Here is a 22,205-nt window from a genome sequence, read left to right on the forward strand (position 1 = left end):
ATCGCGGTCCCAAAAATAAACTTTTCTTGCATGATAATGTCCAGAAAAATTCGCTTTATATTACTATAGAGTCCTTTTAACGAATGAGTTTGATGGTTTATCACAAACCTTAAATGAAAGAAGTCCTTTGTTCTCCTGCACCTTGCATGCGCTTTGACCTTGCTTCGTGTTTGGTGCGCAATCCTGTCGGCTGTATTTCACAGCACGACATACTGTTAAAAGTGTTTATACTATTTATGCTTTCAAGTCCAAGTTGAAGAAATCTTGTTAAATGTTGACAGCATAACTACCAAAATACAGAAGTATGTCCTTAATATTTTTGCAGTGCTATTTCTGTTGAAAAGTTCAAATGATTACATTAGAGATGTGATGTGCCACTTTTCAAGTGTCTGATGGCTTAAATTAATTTTCATTAATTTTTCATATTTTGATTTCTTTTGAAAGGCTTACAAAAGAACTACATTTGAATTGTAATTCCATGCTATTGACAGGACTATTAATTTTAATGAAGTTAGCTTACCATGTTTACAGTATGATAATTGTGATAGAAATGTGAATTTTAGGCACAGAATATTTTTTACAATTGAACAAGGCAGTAGATTATACAAGCTTGGACAGAAAGTTAATAATGACACCAATTTTTTTTTTAATGGAATTGTTTAGTACTGTTTTACCATTTGTTTACTGTAAAAAGTGTTTATACTTTCAATTAACAAATTGAAGTCTTGTGAAAGGTTGACAGGATAACTGGCATTAACTGTCAAAATAATTTCAAACTATTGAAGTTAGCTTACAGAATAAACATGCCAATCAACCCATATGATTTTTGCTGTAATATTTTTGTTTTGAAAAGTCACTGTGACTGATAGAAAAGTGATGGTTTTAGCAACATTTTAACCTGTCTGAATGCTAATAATCATTTTGCGTCGGGGGGCGAAGCCCTGAACCCTCCACCAGGACTTTGTCCTGGACCTACCGGGGCCTGCGGCCCTTGGACCCTGGCTACTAGGTTTTTCTGATTTCAAAAGTTGGCAGGTATGGTGAGGTTATAAAGCTTTTGCCTGTTAAAGAAAGGAGACTGATCCAATGCAGCACAGACATTCGCTTGCCACGCTGTCACGACCCAGACGCACACCAGTGCGCAATCATATGGGAGCCGCGCTGAGCGCACCTCCAAGCGCGTCTCGCTGCCGGCGACGGCCAGGTATGGGCCCAACGCTCCAGCGCCATCCATTTTCAGGGCTAGTTGATTCGGCAGGTGGGTTGTTACACACTCCTTAGCGGGTTCCAACTTCCATGGCCACCGTCCTGCTCTCTATATCAACCAGGGTGAGCCCCACCCCTTTCGTGAGCGCACTGCGCGCGGAGTGACCCCTGTTACGCGCCCCCGGCAACAGGGGTGGCGGGCAGGTAAGCTGCGCGGGCGGAGCGCGCGGAGTGACCCATGTTACGAGCCCCCGGCCACGGGGGTGGCGGGCAGGTAAGCTGCTTACCTGCTGCGCGTGACGCCGGCCGCGGCGAAGGCGGACGAGGCGGGGTGTCGGTGCGGTGGGCGCGGTAGTGACCCTGGACGTGCGTCGGGCCCTTCTCGCGGATCGCCTCAGCTACGGCTCCCGGTGGGGCCCTCTCGGGGGAAGGGGCCTCGGTCCCGGACCCCGGCGAGGCGTCCCTTCTCCGCTCCGTAAAAGTGTCCATCTCTTTTCTTTTTTTTTCTTCTGTTGTGGCATATGCTGCAGGTGCCTGCTCGTTTTTCGTATGTGGGTAACAACATTTAACTATGTATATATATTTCCCAATTGGTTTAACTGCCACCCGCAAAAAAAAAAAAAAAAAAAAAATCTAATTAATCCGCCCGACCCGACCCGCGCGCGGATAAAATCTTTTTTTTTTTTAATTTCATCCGCCCGATCCGCGGATAATCCGCGGACTCCGCGGTTGTGCCCGCAAACCGCGCATCTCTAGTGTGAGTGTACCTGAGGTGTGTTACACAGGTAGCGCATGACCTCTCCTATGTACTGTGTGTGTGTGTGTGTGTGTGTGTGTGTGTGTGTGTGTGTGTGTGTGTGTGTGTGTGTGTGTGTGTGTGTGTGTGTGTGTGCGTGTGCGTGTGTGTGTGTGTGTGTGTGTACCTGAGGTGTGTTACACAGGTAGCGCATGACCTCTCCTATGTACTGTGTGTGTGTGTGTGTGTGTGTGTGTGTGTGTGTGTGTGTACCTGAGGTGTGTTACACAGGTAGCGCATGACCTCCCCTATGTACTGTGTGTGTGTGTGTGTGTGTGTGTGTGCGTGTGTGTGTGTGTGTGTGTGTGTGTGTGTGTGTGCGTGTGTGTGTGTGTGTGTGTGTACCTGAGGTGTGTTACACAGGTAGCGCATGACCTCTCCTATGTACTGTGTGTGTGTGTGTGTGTGTGTGTGTGTGTGTGTGTGTGTGTGTGTGTGTGTGTGTGTACCTGAGGTGTGTTACACAGGTAGCGCATGACCTCTCCTATGTACTGTGTGTGTGTGTGTGTGTGTGTGTGTGTGTGTGTGTGTGTGTGTGTGTGTGTGTGTGTGTGTGTGTGTGTGTGTGTGTACCTGAGGTGTGTTACACAGGTAGCGCATGACCTCCCCTATGTACTGCATCACAGTCACGTTGTACTTCCTGCAGTCGTCCCAGAAGTGAGAGGATGAAAACTTCCTCTTCAGGACGATTGTAGATCCTAAAATATCATAAAATATGATTTAATTCATCATGAACTTGTAAATACTTTTAATATTATATTGTAGTATTACTATTTATAGTTGGTCAAAGTATATTATGAACAGTTTGTATATCAAGTAGTAGTATTACTATTGATAGTTAGTAAAGTATATTATGAATAGTTTATATATCAAGTTGTAGTATTACATAGATTATTGTAATATTTAATTATCTGTATATAATTATTGTAATATTTAATTATCTGTATATAATTATTGTAATATTTATTTACCTGTATATAATTATTGTAATATTTAATTATCTGTATATAATTATTGCAATATTTATTTACCTGTATTTAATATTGTAATATTTATTTACCTGTGTATAATTATTGTAATATTTATTTATTTGTGTTCCTTATACACACAGCATAATAATAGTGTACGTTGAAGCACAGTACGTCTGACTATGGTCGTCGTAATGCTGGACAATCCATCAAGGACGTGAGATCCTACCAAAGTCGTACTAAAACATTTTGACAGATTTTTGAGCGCCGTGTGTGATGTTCTATATTCTCAATGAAACATCAACGTTTTGGTCTTGCTTGCTTACGGGTACTTGCTAGTGTCATTTATTGACAAGGCATCAACCTGCAGTCCACACCTGTCTCTTATGTGTGACACGGTCTACCAAATCAAATTGCTTCCAGGTCAATGATCACAAGCAGAATGATTCATGACAAAAACAAGCCGAATGAATACGTACATAAGGCGCATCCTCCATTTTGGAGAAAATGCAAGTCTTTAAGTGTGTCTTATCGTCCCACAAATACGGTACTAGTCCGTGTTAAACGTCATAACTATAAACTATAATAAACTGTACATACATATACGTGAGGTCAGGAAAAAACACAGAGGCTATTTCATCCCTACAGGTTTCTCTGCTCTTCAGGGGATTTTATTCGAGCAGGGAAACCTGCGAAATAGGCTTGAAGGGATGATATAGCCTTTGTGTATATATAAATAATACATACAATATCATACGGGAGGGCGTGAGATGAGAAATAATATCAATAAAGTAATATAGCAGAATGCCCACATAGGTACGTCCGTCAAAGTGTGACATCACAGCGTACACAGGATGAAGAAGTTGATCTGATTTGACAATTATCGAACTTTAGTCAGGAAGATTGATCTCATTATGCAAATGAGCCGATGACATCATCAAGCCTGAAGTGTTGCCTAAAAAGAACTCAGCTGGAATAAGTGATTATGGGATTGTTGTTGACCTTTGACCTAGGCTTACTTAGCTGTGGACTAAAGACCTGCACTCACAATGATCTGTTCGCTCACAAAAGACTCTTTCAGCACACTTTAAGAAGCTTTAGCAGTTCTTCTAAATTCTCCATAGGAAGGAAACAAAAAGAATTCCACGTTCTGTACTCCTACTTTAGTGGAGTTCTGTACTCCTACTTTAGTGGAGTTCTGTACTCCTACTTTAGTGGACAGAGGTGTGGAGGCAGGTATGATGTTCTTGCTGTTCCTCGCCAGACAAGACATTAGCAGCTTGTCATGAGTAGATTTAAACTACATCCTCACCTGTCAATGAAGTACCGTATTTTTCGGAGTGTAAGTCACACCGGAGTATAAGTTGCACCTGCCGAAAATGTATAATAAAGAAGGAAAAAAACATATATAAGTCGCACTGGAGCCCGGCCAAACTATGAAAAAAAACTGCGACTTATAGTCAGAAAAATATGGTACTTATACAGTACTTCTAAGTACATGTACACAAGTACATCCTCACCTGTGTCAATTAAGTACCTTAACAGTACTTGTAAGTACATGTACATAAGTACATCCTCACCTGTGTCAATGGAGTCAATGAAGTACTTATACAGTACTTGTAAGTACATGTACATAAGTACATCCTCACCCGTGTCAATGGAGCCAATGAAGCCGATGATGAATCCAGCTGTGTGGTACAAAGGTAAGTTCAAGTAGATGACATCATCCGACACAACGCCGTTTGATGATAAGACCGCCAACGCCTTGAGGAGACGATTCTGATTGACCATCGCTGCTTTAGGCAGACCTGCATCAACATAAACATCAACATAAGTATCAACATCAACATGAGTATCAACATAAGTATCAACGTCAACATAAAAATCAACATAAACATCAACATAAGTATCAACATAAGTATCAACATCAACATGAGTATCAACATAAGTATCAACATCAACATAAGTATCAACATCAACATAAACATCAACATAAGTATCAACATAAGTATCAACATAAGTATCAACATCAACATAAACATCAACATAAGTATCAACATCAACATAAACATCAACATAAGTATCAGCATAAGTATCAACATCAACATAAACATCAACATAAGTATCAACATCCATTTAAGTATCAACATCAACATAAGTATCAACGTAAGTATCAACATCAACATAAACATCAACATAAGTATCAACATAAGTATCAACATCAACATAAGTATCAGCATAAGTATCAACATCAACAACAACATAAGTATCAACATCCATTTAAGTATCAACATCAACATAGGTATCAACATCAACATAAGTATCAACATAAACATAAGTATCAACATCAACATAAACATCAACATAAGTATCAACATAAGTATCAACATCAACATAAACATCAACATAAGTATCAGCATAAGTATCAACATCAACAACAACATAAGTATCAACATCCATTTAAGTATCAACATCAACATAGGTATCAACATCAACATAAGTATCAACATAAACATAAGTATCAACATCAACATCAACATAAGCATCAACATCAACATAAACATCAACATAAGTATCAGCATTAACATAAATACCAACATAAACATCAACAAAAACATCAACATAAGTATCAACATAAGTATCAACATCAACATAAACATCAACATAAACATCAACATAAGTATCAACATCAACATGAGTATCAACATAAGTATCAACATAAGTATCAACATAAGCATCAACATAAGTATCAACATAAATATCAACATAAACATCAACATAAGTATCAACATAAGTATCAACATCAACATAAACATCAACATAAGTATCAGCATAAGTATCAACATCAACATAAACATCAACATAAGTATCAACATCCATTTAAGTATCAACATCAACATAAGTATCAACGTAAGTATCAACATCAACATAAACATCAACATAAGTATCAACATAAGTATCAACATCAACATAAACATCAACATAAGTATCAGCATAAGTATCAACATCAACAACAACATAAGTATCAACATCCATTTAAGTATCAACATCAACATAGGTATCAACATCAACATAAGTATCAACATAAACATAAGTATCAACATCAACATAAGTATCAACATCAACATAAACATCAACATAAGTATCAAAATTAACATAAACATCAACATAAGTATCAGCATTAACATAAATATCAACATAAACATCAACAAAAACATCAACATAAGTATCAACATAAGTATCAACATCAACATAAACATCAACATAAACATCAACATAAGTATCAACATAAGTATCAACATCAACATAAACATCAACATAAGTATCAACATCAACATAAACATCAACATAAGTATCAGCATAAGTATCAACATCAACATAAACATCAACATAAGTATCAACATCCATTTAAGTATCAACATCAACATAAGTATCAACGTAAGTATCAACATCAACATAAACATCAACATAAGTATCAACATAAGTATCAACATCAACATCAACATAAGTATCAGCATAAGTATCAACATCAACAACAACATAAGTATCAACATCCATTTAAGTATCAACATCAACATAGGTATCAACATCAACATAAGTATCAACATCAACATAAGTATCAACATCAACATAAACATCAACATATGTATCAACATCAACATAAACATCAACATAAGTATCAGCATTAACATAAATATCAACATAAACATCAACATAAGTATCAACACTAACATCAGTATCACCATCAACACAAGTATCAACATCAACATAAGTATCAACATCAACATAAGAATCAACATAAACATCAACATAAGTATCAACATCAACATAAGTACCAACCAACATAAGTATCAGCATCAACATGAACATCAATATCAACATAAACATAAGAATCAACAAAAACATAAGTATCAACATAAACATCAACAAAACTATCAACGTCAACATAAGTATCAACATAAACATCAACATAAGTATCAACATAATCAACATCAACATAAGTATCATCAACATAAGTAGTTCCAGATGTGTAAATACAGTTAACATACCTGTAGTTCCAGATGTGTAAATACAGTTAACATACCTGTAGTTCCACATGTGTAAATACAGTTTAACATACCTGTAGTTCCAGATGTGTAAATACAGTTAACATACCTGTAGTTCCAGATGTGTAAATACAGTTTAACATACCTGTAGTTCCTGATGTGTAAATACAGTTTAACATACCTGTAGTTCCACATGTGTAAATACAGTTAACATACCTGTAGTTCCAGATGTGTAAATACAGTTAACATACCTGTAGTTCCACATGTGTAAATACAGTTAATGTACCTGTAGTTCCAGATGTGTAAATACAGTTAACATACTTGTAGTTCCAGATGTGTAAATACAGTTAACATACCTGTAGTTCCAGATGTGTAAATACAGTTTAACATACCTGTAGTTCCAGATGTGTAAATACAGTTAACATACCTGTAGTTCCAGATGTGTAAATACAGTTTAACATACCTGTAGTTCCTGATGTGTAAATACAGTTTAACATACCTGTAGTTCCACATGTGTAAATACAGTTAACATACCTGTAGTTCCAGATGTGTAAATACAGTTAACATACCTGTAGTTCCACATGTGTAAATACAGTTAATGTACCTGTAGTTCCAGATGTGTAAATACAGTTAACATACTTGTAGTTCCAGATGTGTAAATACAGTTAACATACCTGTAGTTCCAGATGTGTAAATACAGTTAACGTACCTGTAGTTCCAGATGTGTAAATACAGTTAACATACCTGTAGTTCCAGATGTGTAAATACAGTTAACGTACCTGTAGTTCCAGATGTGTAAATACAGTTAACATACTTGTAGTTCCAGATGTGTAAATACAGTTAACATACCTGTAGTTCCTGATGTGTAAATACAGTTAACATACCTGTAGTTCCAGATGTGTAAATACAGTTAACGTACCTGTAGTTCCAGATGTGTAAATACAGTTAACATACCTGTAGTTCCAGATGTGTAAATACAGTTAATGTACCTGTAGTTCCAGATGTGTAAATACAGTTAACATACCTGTAGTTCCAGATGTGTAAATACAGTTAACGTACCTGTAGTTCCAGATGTGTAAATACAGTTAACATACCTGTAGTTCCACATGTGTAAATACAGTTAACATACCTGTAGTTCCAGATGTGTAAATACAGTTTAACATACCTGTAGTTCCAGATGTGTAAATACAGTTTAACATACCTGTAGTTCCAGATGTGTAAATACAGTTAACATACTTGTAGTTCCAGATGTGTAAATACAGTTAACATACCTGTAGTTCCACATGTGTAAATACAGTTAACATACCTGTAGTTCCAGATGTGTAAATACAGTTAACATACTTGTAGTTCCAGATGTGTAAATACAGTTAACATACCTGTAGTTCCAGATGTGTAAATACAGTTTAACATACCTGTAGTTCCAGATGTGTAAATATAGTTAACATACCTGTAGTTCCAGATGTGTAAATACAGTTAACATACCTGTAGTTCCAGATGTGTAAATACAGTTAACATAACTGTAGTTCCAGATGTGTAAATACAGTTTAACATACCTGTAGTTCCAGATGTGTAAATACAGTTAACATACCTGTAGTTCCAGATGTGTAAATACAGTTAACATACTTGTAGTTCCAGATGTGTAAATACAGTTAACATACCTGTAGTTCCAGATGTGTAAATACAGTTTAACATACCTGTAGTTCCAGATGTGTAAATACAGTTAACATACCTGTAGTTCCAGATGTATAAATACAGTTTAACATACCTGTAGTTCCAGATGTGTAAATACAGTTAACGTACCTGTAGTTCCAGATGTGTAGATGTACACAGCAGGACTTTTGAAGGTGATGTTGGATCTGAGCGAGCGAGGAAGAGGAGAGTCTGATGCTCGCTCCACCTGATCAGAGAAGTTCTCCAGTCCAGGTGTGTCACAGTGTTGCATCATCAGCAGCACGAGCACACCTTGCTCCTGAAGTGTTGCGAGAACTTCTTCCACTGCGTCTTGCAGCTCTGCAACAACAATTATTACTCATAGTATTCTCTAGCATTGTAGCGCTACAACAATTATTACTCATAGTATTCTCTAGCATTGTAGCGCCACAACAATTATTACTCATAGTATTCTCTAGCATTGTAACGCTACAACAATTATTACTCATAGTATTCTCCAGCATTGTAGCGCCACAACAATTATTACTCATAGTATTCTCTAGCATTGTAGCGCCACAACAATTATTACTCATATTATTCTCTAGCATTGTAACGCTACAACAATTATTACTCATATTATTCTCTAGCATTGTAGCGCTACAACAATTATTACTCATAGTATTCTCTAGCATTGTAGCGCCACAACAATTATTACTCATATTATTCTCTAGCATTGTAACACTACAACAATTATTACTCACATTATTCTCTAGCATTGTAACGCTACAACAATTATTACTCATAGTATTCTCTAGCATTGTAGCGCTACAACAATTATTACTCATATTATTCTCTAGCATTGTAGCGCTACAACAATTATTACTCATATTATTCTCTAGCATTGTAGCGCTACAACAATTATTACTCATAGTATTCTCTAGCATTGTAACGCTACAACAATTATTACTCATATTACTCTCTAGCATTGTAGCGCTACAACAATTATTACTCATAGTATTCTCTAGCATTGTAACGCTACAACAATTATTACTCATAGTATTCTCTAGCATTGTAGCGCTACAACAATTATTACTTATAGTATTCTCTAGCATTGTAGCGCTACAACAATTATTACTCATATTATTCTCTAGCATTGTAACGCTACAACAATTATTACTCATAGTATTCTCTAGCATTGTAGCGCTACAACAATTATTACTCATAGTATTCTCTAGCACTGTAACGCTACAACATTTATTACTCATATTATTCTCTAGCATTGTAGCGCCACAATTGTTACTCATAGTATTCCCTAGCATTGTAGCGCTACAACAATTATTACTCATAGTATTCTCTAGCATTGTAACGCTACAACAATTATTACTCATAGTATTCTCTAGCATTGTAGCGCTACAACAATTATTACTCATATTATTCTCTAGCATTGTAGCGCCACAACAATTATTACTCATAGTATTCCCTAGCATTGTAGCGCTACAACAATTATTACTCATAGTATTCTCTAGCATTGTAACGCTACAACAATTATTACTCATAGTATTCTCTAGCATTGTAGCGCTACAACAATTATTACTCATAGTATTCTCTAGCATTGTAACGCTACAACAATTATTACTCATATTACTCTCTAGCATTGTAGCGCTAGAACAATTATTACTCATATTATTCTCTAGCATTGTAACGCTACAACAATTATTACTCATATTATTCTCTAGCATTGTAGCGCTACAACAATTATTACTCATAGTATTCTCTAGCATTGTAACGCTACAACAATTATTACTCATAGTATTCTCTAGCATTGTAGCGCTACAACAATTATTACTTATAGTATTCTCTAGCATTGTAGCGCTACAACAATTATTACTCATATTATTCTCTAGCATTGTAACGCTACAACAATTATTACTCATAGTATTCTCTAGCATTGTAACGCTACAACAATTATTACTCATAGTATTCTCTAGCATTGTAGCGCTACAACAATTATTACTCATATTATTCTCTAGCATTGTACGCCACAACAATTATTACTCATATTATTCTCTAGCATGGTAGCGCTACAACAATTATTACTCATATTATTCTCTAGCATTGTAACGCTACAACAATTATTACTCATATTATTCTCTAGCATTGTAACGCTACAACAATTATTACTCATAGTATTCTCTAGCATTGTAGCGCCACAACAATTATTACTCATATTATTCTCTAGCATTGTAGCGCCACAACAATTATTACTCATATTATTCTCTAGCATTGTAGCGCCACAACAATTATTACTCATAGTATTCTCTAGCATTGTAGCGCTACAACAATTATTACTCATATTATTCTCTAGCATTGTAACGCTACAACAATTATTACTCATATTATTCTCTAGCATTGTAGCGCTACAACAATTATTACTCATATTATTCTCTAGCATTGTAGCGCTACAACAATTATTACTCATATTATTCTCTAGCATTGTAGCGCCACAACAATTATTACTCATAATATTCTCTAGCATTGTAACACTACAACAATTATTACTCATATTATTCTCTAGGATTGTAACGCCACAACAATTATTACTCATAGTATTCTCTAGCATTGTAGCGCCACAACAATTATTACTCATATTATTCTCTAGCATTGTAGCGCTACAACAATTATTACTCATATTATTCTCTAGCATTGTAGCGCTACAACAATTATTACTCATATTATTCTCTAGCATTGTAGCGCTACAACAATTATTACTCATAGTATTCTCTAGCATTGTAGCGCTACAACAATTATTACTCATAGTATTCTCTAGCATTGTAGCGCTACAACAATTATTACTCATAGTATTCTCTAGCATTGTAACGCTACAACAATTATTACTCATATTATTCTCTAGCATTGTAACGCTACAACAATTATTACTCATATTATTCTCTAGCATTGTAGCGCTACAACAATTATTACTCATAGTATTCTCTAGCATTGTAACGCTACAACAATTATTACTCATAGTATTCTCTAGCATTGTAGCGCTACAACAATTATTACTTATAGTATTCTCTAGCATTGTAGCGCTACAACAATTATTACTCATATTATTCTCTAGCATTGTAACGCTACAACAATTATTACTCATAGTATTCTCTAGCATTGTAACGCTACAACAATTATTACTCATAGTATTCTCTAGCATTGTAGCGCTACAACAATTATTACTCATATTATTCTCTAGCATTGTAACGCCACAACAATTATTACTCATATTATTCTCTAGCATGGTAGCGCTACAACAATTATTACTCATATTATTCTCTAGCATTGTAACGCTACAACAATTATTACTCATATTATTCTCTAGCATTGTAACGCTACAACAATTATTACTCATAGTATTCTCTAGCATTGTAGCGCCACAATAATTATTACTCATATTATTCTCTAGCATTGTAGCGCCACAACAATTATTACTCATAGTATTCTCTAGCATTGTAGCGCTACAACAATTATTACTCATATTATTCTCTAGCATTGTAACGCTACAACAATTATTACTCATATTATTCTCTAGCATTGTAGCGCTACAACAATTATTACTCATATTATTCTCTAGCATTGTAGCGCTACAACAATTATTACTCATATTATTCTCCAGCATTGTAGCGCCACAACAATTATTACTCATAATATTCTCTAGCATTGTAACACTACAACAATTATTACTCATATTATTCTCTAGGATTGTAACGCCACAACAATTATTACTCATAGTATTCTCTAGCATTGTAGCGCCACAACAATTATTACTCATATTATTCTCTAGCATTGTAGCGCTACAACAATTATTACTCATATTATTCTCTAGCATTGTAGCGCTACAACAATTATTACTCATATTATTCTCTAGCATTGTAGCGCTACAACAATTATTACTCATAGTATTCTCTAGCATTGTAGCGCTACAACAATTATTACTCATAGTATTCTCTAGCATTGTAGCGCTACAACAATTATTACTCATATTATTCTCTAGCATTGTAACGCTACAACAATTATTACTCATATTATTCTCTAGCATTGTAACGCTACAACAATTATTACTCATATTATTCTCTAGCATTGTAACACTACAACAATTATTACTCATATTATTCTCTAGCATTGTAATGCTACAACAATTATTACTCATAGTACTCTCTCATAGTACTCTCTAGCATTGTAGCGCCACAACAATTATTACTCATATTATTCTCTAGCATTGTAGCGCTACAATTATTACTCATATTATTCTCTAGCATTGTAGCGCTACAACAATTATTACTCATATTATTCTCTAGCATTGTAACGCTACAACAATTATTACTCATATTATTCTCTAGCATTGTAGCGCTACAATTATTACTCATATTATTCTCTAGCATTGTAGCGCTACAACAATTATTACTCATATTATTCTCTAGCATTGTAACGCTACAACAATTATTACTCATAGTATTCTCTAGCATTGTAGCGCCACAACAATTATTACTCATATTATTCTCTAGCATTGTAGCGCTACAACAATTATTACTCATATTATTCTCTAGCATTGTAGCGCTACAACAATTATTACTCATATTATTCTCTAGCATTGTAACGCCACAACAATTATTACTCATATTATTCTCTAGCATTGTAACGCTACAACAATTATTACTCATAATATTCTCTAGCATTGTAGCGCCACAACAATTATTACTCATATTATTCTCTAGCATTGTAGCGCTGCAACAATTATTACTCATATTATTCTCTAGCATTGTAACGCTACAACAATTATTACTCATAGTATTCTCTAGCATTGTAACGCTACAACAATTATTACTCATAGTATTCTCTAGCATTGTAGCGGCACAACAATTATTACTCATATTATTCTCTAGCATTGTAGCGCTACAACAATTATTACTCATATTATTCTCTAGCATTGTAGCGCTACAACAATTACTCATATTATTCTCTAGCATTGTAGCGCTACAACAATTATTACTCATATTATTCTCTAGCATTGTAACACTACAACAATTATTACTCATATTATTCTCTAGCATTGTAGCGCTACAACAATTATTACTCATAGTATTCTCTAGCATTGTAGCGCCACAACAATTATTACAACAATTATTACTCATATTATTCTCTAGCATTGTAGCGCTACAACAATTATTACTCATATCATTCTCTAGCATTGTAACGCTACAACAATTATTACTCATAGTATTCTCTAGCATTGTAGCGCTACAACAATTATTACTCATAGTATTCTCTAGCATTGTAGCGCTACAACAATTATTACTCATAGTATTCTCTAGCATTGTAGCGCCACAACAATTATTACTCATAGTATTCTCTAGCATTGTAACGCTACAACAATTATTACTCATATTATTCTCTAGCATTGTAGCGCTACAACAATTATTACTCATAGTATTCTCTAGCATTGTATCGCTACAACAATTATTACTCATAGTATTCTCTAGCATTGTAGCGCTACAACAATTATTACTCATATTATTCTCTAGCATTGTAACGCTACAACAATTATTACTCATATTATTCTCTAGCATTGTAACGCTACAACAATTATTACTCATAGTATTCGCTAGCATTGTAGCGCTACAACAATTATTACTCATATTATTCTCTAGCATTGTAACGCTACAACAATTACTCATAGTATTCTCTAGCATTGTAGCGCCACAACAATTATTACTCATATTATTCTCTAGCATTGTAACACTACAATTATTACTCATATTATTCTCTAGCATTGTAACACTACAACAATTATTACTCATATTATTCTCTAGCATTGTAACGCTACAACAATTATTACTCATATTATTCTCTAGCATTGTAGCGCTACAACAATTATTACTCATAGTATTCTCTAGCATTGTAGCGCTACAACAATTATTACTCATAGTATTCTCTAGCATTGTAGCGCTACAACAATTATTACTCATAGTATTCTCTAGCATTGTAACGCTACAACATTTATTAGTCATATTATTCTCTAGCATTGTAGCGCCACAACAATTATTACTCATAGTATTCTCTAGCATTGTAGCGCCACAACAATTATTACTCATATTATTCTCTAGCATTGTAGCGCCACAACAATTATTACTCATAGTATTCTCTAGCATTGTAGCGCTACAACAATTATTACTCATATTATTCTCTAGCATTGTAGCGCTACAACAATTATTACTCATAGTATTCTCTAGCATTGTAACGCTACAACAATTATTACTCATATTATTCTCTAGCATTGTAGCGCTACAACAATTATTACTCATAGTATTCTCTAGCATTGTAGCGCTACAACAATTATTACTCATAGTATTCTCTAGCATTGTAGCGCTACAACAATTATTACTCATATTATTCTCTAGCATTGTAACGCTACAACAATTATTACTCATATTATTCTCTAGCATTGTAACGCTACAACAATTATTACTCATAGTATTCGCTAGCATTGTAGCGCTACAACAATTATTACTCATATTATTCTCTAGCATTGTAACGCTACAACAATTACTCATAGTATTCTCTAGCATTGTAGCGCCACAACAATTATTACTCATATTATTCTCTAGCATTGTAACACTACAATTATTACTCATATTATTCTCTAGCATTGTAACACTACAACAATTATTACTCATATTATTCTCTAGCATTGTAACGCTACAACAATTATTACTCATATTATTCTCTAGCATTGTAACGCTACAACAATTATTACTCATATTATTCTCTAGCATTGTAGCGCTACAACAATTATTACTCATAGTATTCTCTAGCATTGTAGCGCTACAACAATTATTACTCATAGTATTCTCTAGCATTGTAGCGCTACAACAATTATTACTCATATTATTCTCTAGCATTGTAACGCTACAACAATTATTACTCATATTATTCTCTAGCATTGTAACGCTACAACAATTATTACTCATAGTATTCGCTAGCATTGTAGCGCTACAACAATTATTACTCATATTATTCTCTAGCATTGTAACGCTACAACAATTACTCATAGTATTCTCTAGCATTGTAGCGCCACAACAATTATTACTCATATTATTCTCTAGCATTGTAACACTACAATTATTACTCATATTATTCTCTAGCATTGTAACACTACAACAATTATTACTCATATTATTCTCTAGCATTGTAACGCTACAACAATTATTACTCATATTATTCTCTAGCATTGTAGCGCTACAACAATTATTACTCATAGTATTCTCTAGCATTGTAGCGCTACAACAATTATTACTCATAGTATTCTCTAGCATTGTAGCGCTACAACAATTATTACTCATAGTATTCTCTAGCATTGTAACGCTACAACATTTATTAGTCATATTATTCTCTAGCATTGTAGCGCCACAACAATTATTACTCATAGTATTCTCTAGCATTGTAGCGCCACAACAATTATTACTCATATTATTCTCTAGCATTGTAGCGCCACAACAATTATTACTCATAGTATTCTCTAGCATTGTAGCGCTACAACAATTATTACTCATATTATTCTCTAGCATTGTAGCGCTACAACAATTATTACTCATAGTATTCTCTAGCATTGTAACGCTACAACAATTATTACTCATATTATTCTCTAGCATTGTAGCGCTACAACAATTATTACTCATAGTATTCTCTAGCATTGTAGCGCTACAACAATTATTACTCATAGTATTCTCTAGCATTGTAGCGCTACAACAATTATTACTCATATTATTCTCTAGCATTGTAGCGCCACAACAATTATTACTCATAGTATTCTCTAGCATTGTAGCGCTACAACAATTATTACTCATATTATTCTCTAGCATTGTAGCGCTACAACAATTATTACTCATAGTATTCTCTAGCATTGTAACGCTACAACAATTATTACTCATATTATTCTCTAGCATTGTAGCGCTACAACAATTATTACTCATAGTATTCTCTAGCATTGTAGCGCTACAACAATTATTACTCATAGTATTCTCTAGCATTGTAGCGCTACAACAATTATTACTCATATTATTCTCTAGCATTGTAACGCTACAACAATTATTACTCATATTATTCTCTAGCATTGTAACGCTACAACAATTATTACTCATAGTATTCGCTAGCATTGTAGCGCTACAACAATTATTACTCATATTATTCTCTAGCATTGTAACGCTACAACAATTACTCATAGTATTCTCTAGCATTGTAGCGCCACAACAATTATTACTCATATTATTCTCTAGCATTGTAACACTACAATTATTACTCATATTATTCTCTAGCATTGTAACACTACAACAATTATTACTCATATTATTCTCTAGCATTGTAACGCTACAACAATTATTACTCATATTATTCTCTAGCATTGTAGCGCTACAACAATTATTACTCATAGTATTCTCTAGCATTGTAGCGCTACAACAATTATTACTCATAGTATTCTCTAGCATTGTAGCGCTACAACAATTATTACTCATAGTATTCTCTAGCATTGTAACGCTACAACATTTATTAGTCATATTATTCTCTAGCATTGTAGCGCCACAACAATTATTACTCATAGTATTCTCTAGCATTGTAGCGCCACAACAATTATTACTCATATTATTCTCTAGCATTGTAGCGCCACAACAATTATTACTCATAGTATTCTCTAGCATTGTAGCGCTACAACAATTATTACTCATAGTATTCTCTAGCATTGTAACACTACAACAATTATTACTCATATTATTCTCTAGCATTGTAACGCTACAACAATTATTACTCATATTATTCTCTAGCATTGTAACGCTACAACAATTATTACTCATATTATTCTCTGGCATTGTAACGCTACAACAATTATTACTCATAGTAGATGAGTACTAAATTGAGAGCTTAGCCTTCCGGCTCAGCTCTTTTTTTCATCAACGGATCGATACAGCGTCCGCATTACTGAAGACGCCTCACCGATCCGCCTGTGGATCTCACGATCCACTCTTCCCTCACTCCTGAACAAGACCCCGAGGTACATGAACTACAAGACCCCGAGGTACATGAACTCCTCCACTTGGGGCAAGATCTCTTCACCAACCCGGAGATGGCACTCCACTCTTTTCCGGGACAGAAGCATGGACTCGGACTGGGAAGTGCAGATTCTCATCCCAGTCGCTTCACACTCGGCTGCGAACCGATTTAGTGAGAGCTGAAGATCCTGGCCAGTTGAAGCCATCAGGACCACATCATCTGCAAAAAGCAGAGACTTAATCCTGCAGCCACCAAACCAGATCCCCTCAACTCCCTGACTGCGCCTAGAACTTCTGTCCATAAAAGTTGTAAACAGAATCTGTAACAGACGGCAGCTCTGGCGGAGTCCAACACTCACTGGAAGCGGGTTCTTAGATTACCACGACAGCCACAGCTCCGATCGGCCGCCTTGACAATAGAGGTACGGAACACGGTCCACTCTGACTCAATGCGGACCAAGCTCCGACACTGAACATACAGGGAACGGACCGCCAGAATCAGGCAGTCAGAGACCCCATACTCTCTGAGCACTCTCCACAGGACCTCCCGAGGGACCGGTCAAATGCCTTCTTCAAGTCCACAAAAGACATGTAGACTTGTTGGGCAAACTCCCATGTTCCCTCGAGGATCCTGCTGAGAGTATAGAGATGGTCCACAGTTCCACGACCAGGAAAAAAAACACACTGCTCCTCCTGAATTTGAGGTTCGAGTATCCTGTGTAGCCTCCTCTCTAGTACACCTTAATAGACCTTACTGGGAAGGCTGAGGAGTGTGATCCCACAATAGTTGCAACACATCCGCCGGTTCCCCTTCCTAAAGAGAGGAACCACCACCCTGGTCTGCCAATCCAGAGGCACCACCCCCAATGTCTAAGCAATGTTGCAGAGTCTTGTTAAGCAAGACATCCAGAGCCTTAAGGAACTCTGGGAGGATCTCATTCACCCCTGGAGCCCTGCCTCAGATGAGCTTTTTAACTACCTCGACAACTTCAGCTCCAGAAATAGGTGAGTCCACCACAGAGTCCTCATAGGAAGACGTGTAGGTGGGATTGAGAAGGTCATCGAAGTATTCCCTCCACCGATCCACAACATCCCAGGTCGAGTATCAACATAAGCAGTGCACTGCTTCTCCTTCCTAAGGCGGCAGATGGTGGTCCAGAATCGTCATTTTCCATGGCTTCCCCAAACTCCTCCCACGTCCGAGTTTTTCCCTTCGCAACCGTCGAAGCCGTACACCACTTGGCCAGTCGGTACCTGTCCGCTGCCTCCGGAGTACCACGAGCCAAAAGGACCCAATAGGACTCCTTCTTCAGCTTGATGGCATCCCTCACTGCTGGTGGAGGGTTCTTAGATTACCACCACGACAGGTGGTGGTAATCGCCCGCCTCGACAATAGAGGTACGGAACATGGTCCACCTTGACTCAACGTCCAGCGCCTTCCATGCGACATGTTCACGAAACTCTCTGACAGACATTTCCAGCAGACCCTCACTATGCATTTGGGCCTGCCAGGTCTGTCCGGCATCTTCCCCCACCATCGGAGCCAACTCACCACCAGGTGGTGATCGGTAGAAAGCTCCGCCCCCCCTCTTCACCCGAGTGTCTAAAACATAAAACTGCAAATCTGATGACACAACCACAAATTAGATTATCGACCACAGAAAACACATTTTGATCTTTTAGCTAGCATGTGCTAACGTTAGCCTGTTAGCAAGTCACAAGTGACTGTAAAATGTTATGAAAATATGTCATTTATAATCAATAAATTCCTACTTTGCAGAAATGCATTCAACAGGGTCAGGCATGGAACCAATTAATAGCAAGACATGAGGGATTACTTTATTCAATTCCAAAAATGTGAATTTTATCTTTGCAGAGATGCTAATGTGATATAACTAATAAATCCTATTAATAATCATACTTGCAGAGATGCTAATGTGATATTACTAATAAATCACATTAATAATCATACTTGCAGAGATGCTAATGTGATATTCCTAATAAATCACATTAATAATCATACTTGCAGAGATGCTAATGTGATATTACTAATAAATCACATTAATAATCATACTTGCAGAGATGCTAATGTGATATTACTAATAAATCCTATTAATAATCATACTTGCAGAGATGCTAATGTGATATTACTAATAAATCACATTAATAATCATACTTGCAGAGATGCTAATGTGATATTACTAATAAATCACATTAATAATCATACTTGCAGAGATGCTAATGTGATATTACTAATAAATCACATTAATAATCATACTTGCAGAGATGCTAATGTGATATTACTAATAAATCCTATTAATAATCATACTTGCAGAGATGCTAATGTGATATTCCTAATAAATCACATTAATAATCATACTTGCAGAGATGCTAATGTGATATAACTAATAAATCCTATTAATAATCATACTTGCAGAGATGCTAATGTGATATTCCTAATAAATCCTATTAATAATCATACTTGCAGAGATGCTAATGTGATATTCCTAATAAATCACATTAATAATCATACTTGCAGAGATGCTAATGTGATATTCCTAATAAATCACATTAATAATCATACTTGCAGAGATACTAATGTGATATTACTAATAAATCACATTAATAATCATACTTGCAGAGATGCTAATGTGATATTACTAATAAATCCTATTAATAATCATACTTGCAGAGATGCTAATGTGATATTACTAATAAATCACATTAATAATCATACTTGCAGAGATGCTAATGTGATATTCCTAATAAATCACATTAATAATCATACTTGCAGAGATGCTAATGTGATATTACTAATGAATCCTATTAATAATCATACTTGCAGAGATGCTAATGTGATATTCCTAATAAATCACATTAATAATCATACTTGCAGAGATGCTAATGTGATATTACTAATACATCCTATTAATAATCATACTTGCAGAGATGCTAATGTGATATTCCTAATAAATCACATTAATAATCATACTTGCAGAGATGCTAATGTGATATTCCTAATAAATCACATTAATAATCATACTTGCAGAGATGCTAATGTGATATTACTAATGAATCCTATTAATAATCATACTTGCAGAGATGCTAATGTGATATTCCTAATAAATCACATTAATAATCATACTTGCAGAGATGCTAATGTGATATTACTAATAAATCCTATTAATAATCATACTTGCAGAGATGCTAATGTGATATTCCTAATAAATCACATTAATAATCATACTTGCAGAGATGCTAATGTGATATTACTAATAAATCCTATTAATAATCATACTTGCAGAGATGCTAATGTGATATAACTAATAAATCCTATTAATAATCATACTTGCAGAGATGCTAATGTGATATTCCTAATAAATCCTATTAATAATCATACTTGCAGAGATGCTAATGTGATATTCCTAATAAATCACATTAATAATCATACTTGCAGAGATGCTAATGTGATATTCCTAATAAATCACATTAATAATCATACTTGCAGAGATGCTAATGTGATATTACTAATAAATCACATTAATAATCATACTTGCAGAGATGCTAATGTGATATTACTAATAAATCCTATTAATAATCATACTTGCAGAGATGCTAATGTGATATTACTAATAAATCACATTAATAATCATACTTGCAGAGATGCTAATGTGATATTCCTAATAAATCACATTAATAATCATACTTGCAGAGATGCTAATGTGATATTACTAATGAATCCTATTAATAATCATACTTGCAGAGATGCTAATGTGATATTCCTAATAAATCACATTAATAATCATACTTGCAGAGATGCTAATGTGATATTACTAATAAATCCTATTAATAATCATACTTGCAGAGATGCTAATGTGATATTCCTAATAAATCACATTAATAATCATACTTGCAGAGATGCTAATGTGATATTACTAATAAATCCTATTAATAATCATACTTGCAGAGATGCTAATGTGATATTCCTAATAAATCATATTAATAATCATACTTGCAGAGATGCTAATGTGATATTCCTAATAAATCACATTAATAATCATACTTGCAGAGATGCTAATGTGATATTACTAATAAATCCTATTAATAATCATACTTGTAGAGAACCTAATGTGATATTACTAATAAATCATATTAATAATCATACTTGTAGAGATACTAAAGTCCATCCATCCATTTTCTACCGCTTATCCCTATCGGGTTCACGGGGGGTGCTGGAGCATATCTCAGCTACAATCAGGCGGAAGGCGAGGTACACCCTGGACAAGGAAGGCGGGGTACACCCTGGACAAGTCACCACCTCATCACAGGGCCAACACAGATAGACAGACAACATTCACACACTAGGGACTATTTAGTGTTGCCAATCAACCTATCCCCAGGTGCATGCCTTTGGAGGTGATATTGATAATAAATCCTATTAATAATC

The 22,205-nt window shown here is 35.2% G+C and overlaps 1 protein-coding gene across 1 annotated transcript in view; it reads right to left on the reverse strand.

The window, feature by feature from the left end:
* The window catches only part of LOC133616176 (long-chain fatty acid transport protein 2-like), a 49,123-nt gene that overhangs the window by 19,454 nt on the left and 7,464 nt on the right, over nucleotides 1-22,205 (reverse strand). The window contains exons 2-4 of the mRNA XM_061975327.1: nucleotides 8,817-9,026; nucleotides 4,620-4,778; nucleotides 2,576-2,700 (exon numbers count right to left, since the gene is read on the reverse strand). Coding sequence (XP_061831311.1) covers nucleotides 2,576-2,700; nucleotides 4,620-4,778; nucleotides 8,817-9,026 — 494 coding nt within the window. The remainder of the gene's footprint in view (nucleotides 1-2,575; nucleotides 2,701-4,619; nucleotides 4,779-8,816; nucleotides 9,027-22,205) is intronic.

This window comes from Nerophis lumbriciformis, linkage group LG15 (assembly GCF_033978685.3).
Source record: "Nerophis lumbriciformis linkage group LG15, RoL_Nlum_v2.1, whole genome shotgun sequence".
In the NCBI taxonomy this organism is placed as follows: Eukaryota; Metazoa; Chordata; class Actinopteri; order Syngnathiformes; family Syngnathidae; genus Nerophis; species Nerophis lumbriciformis.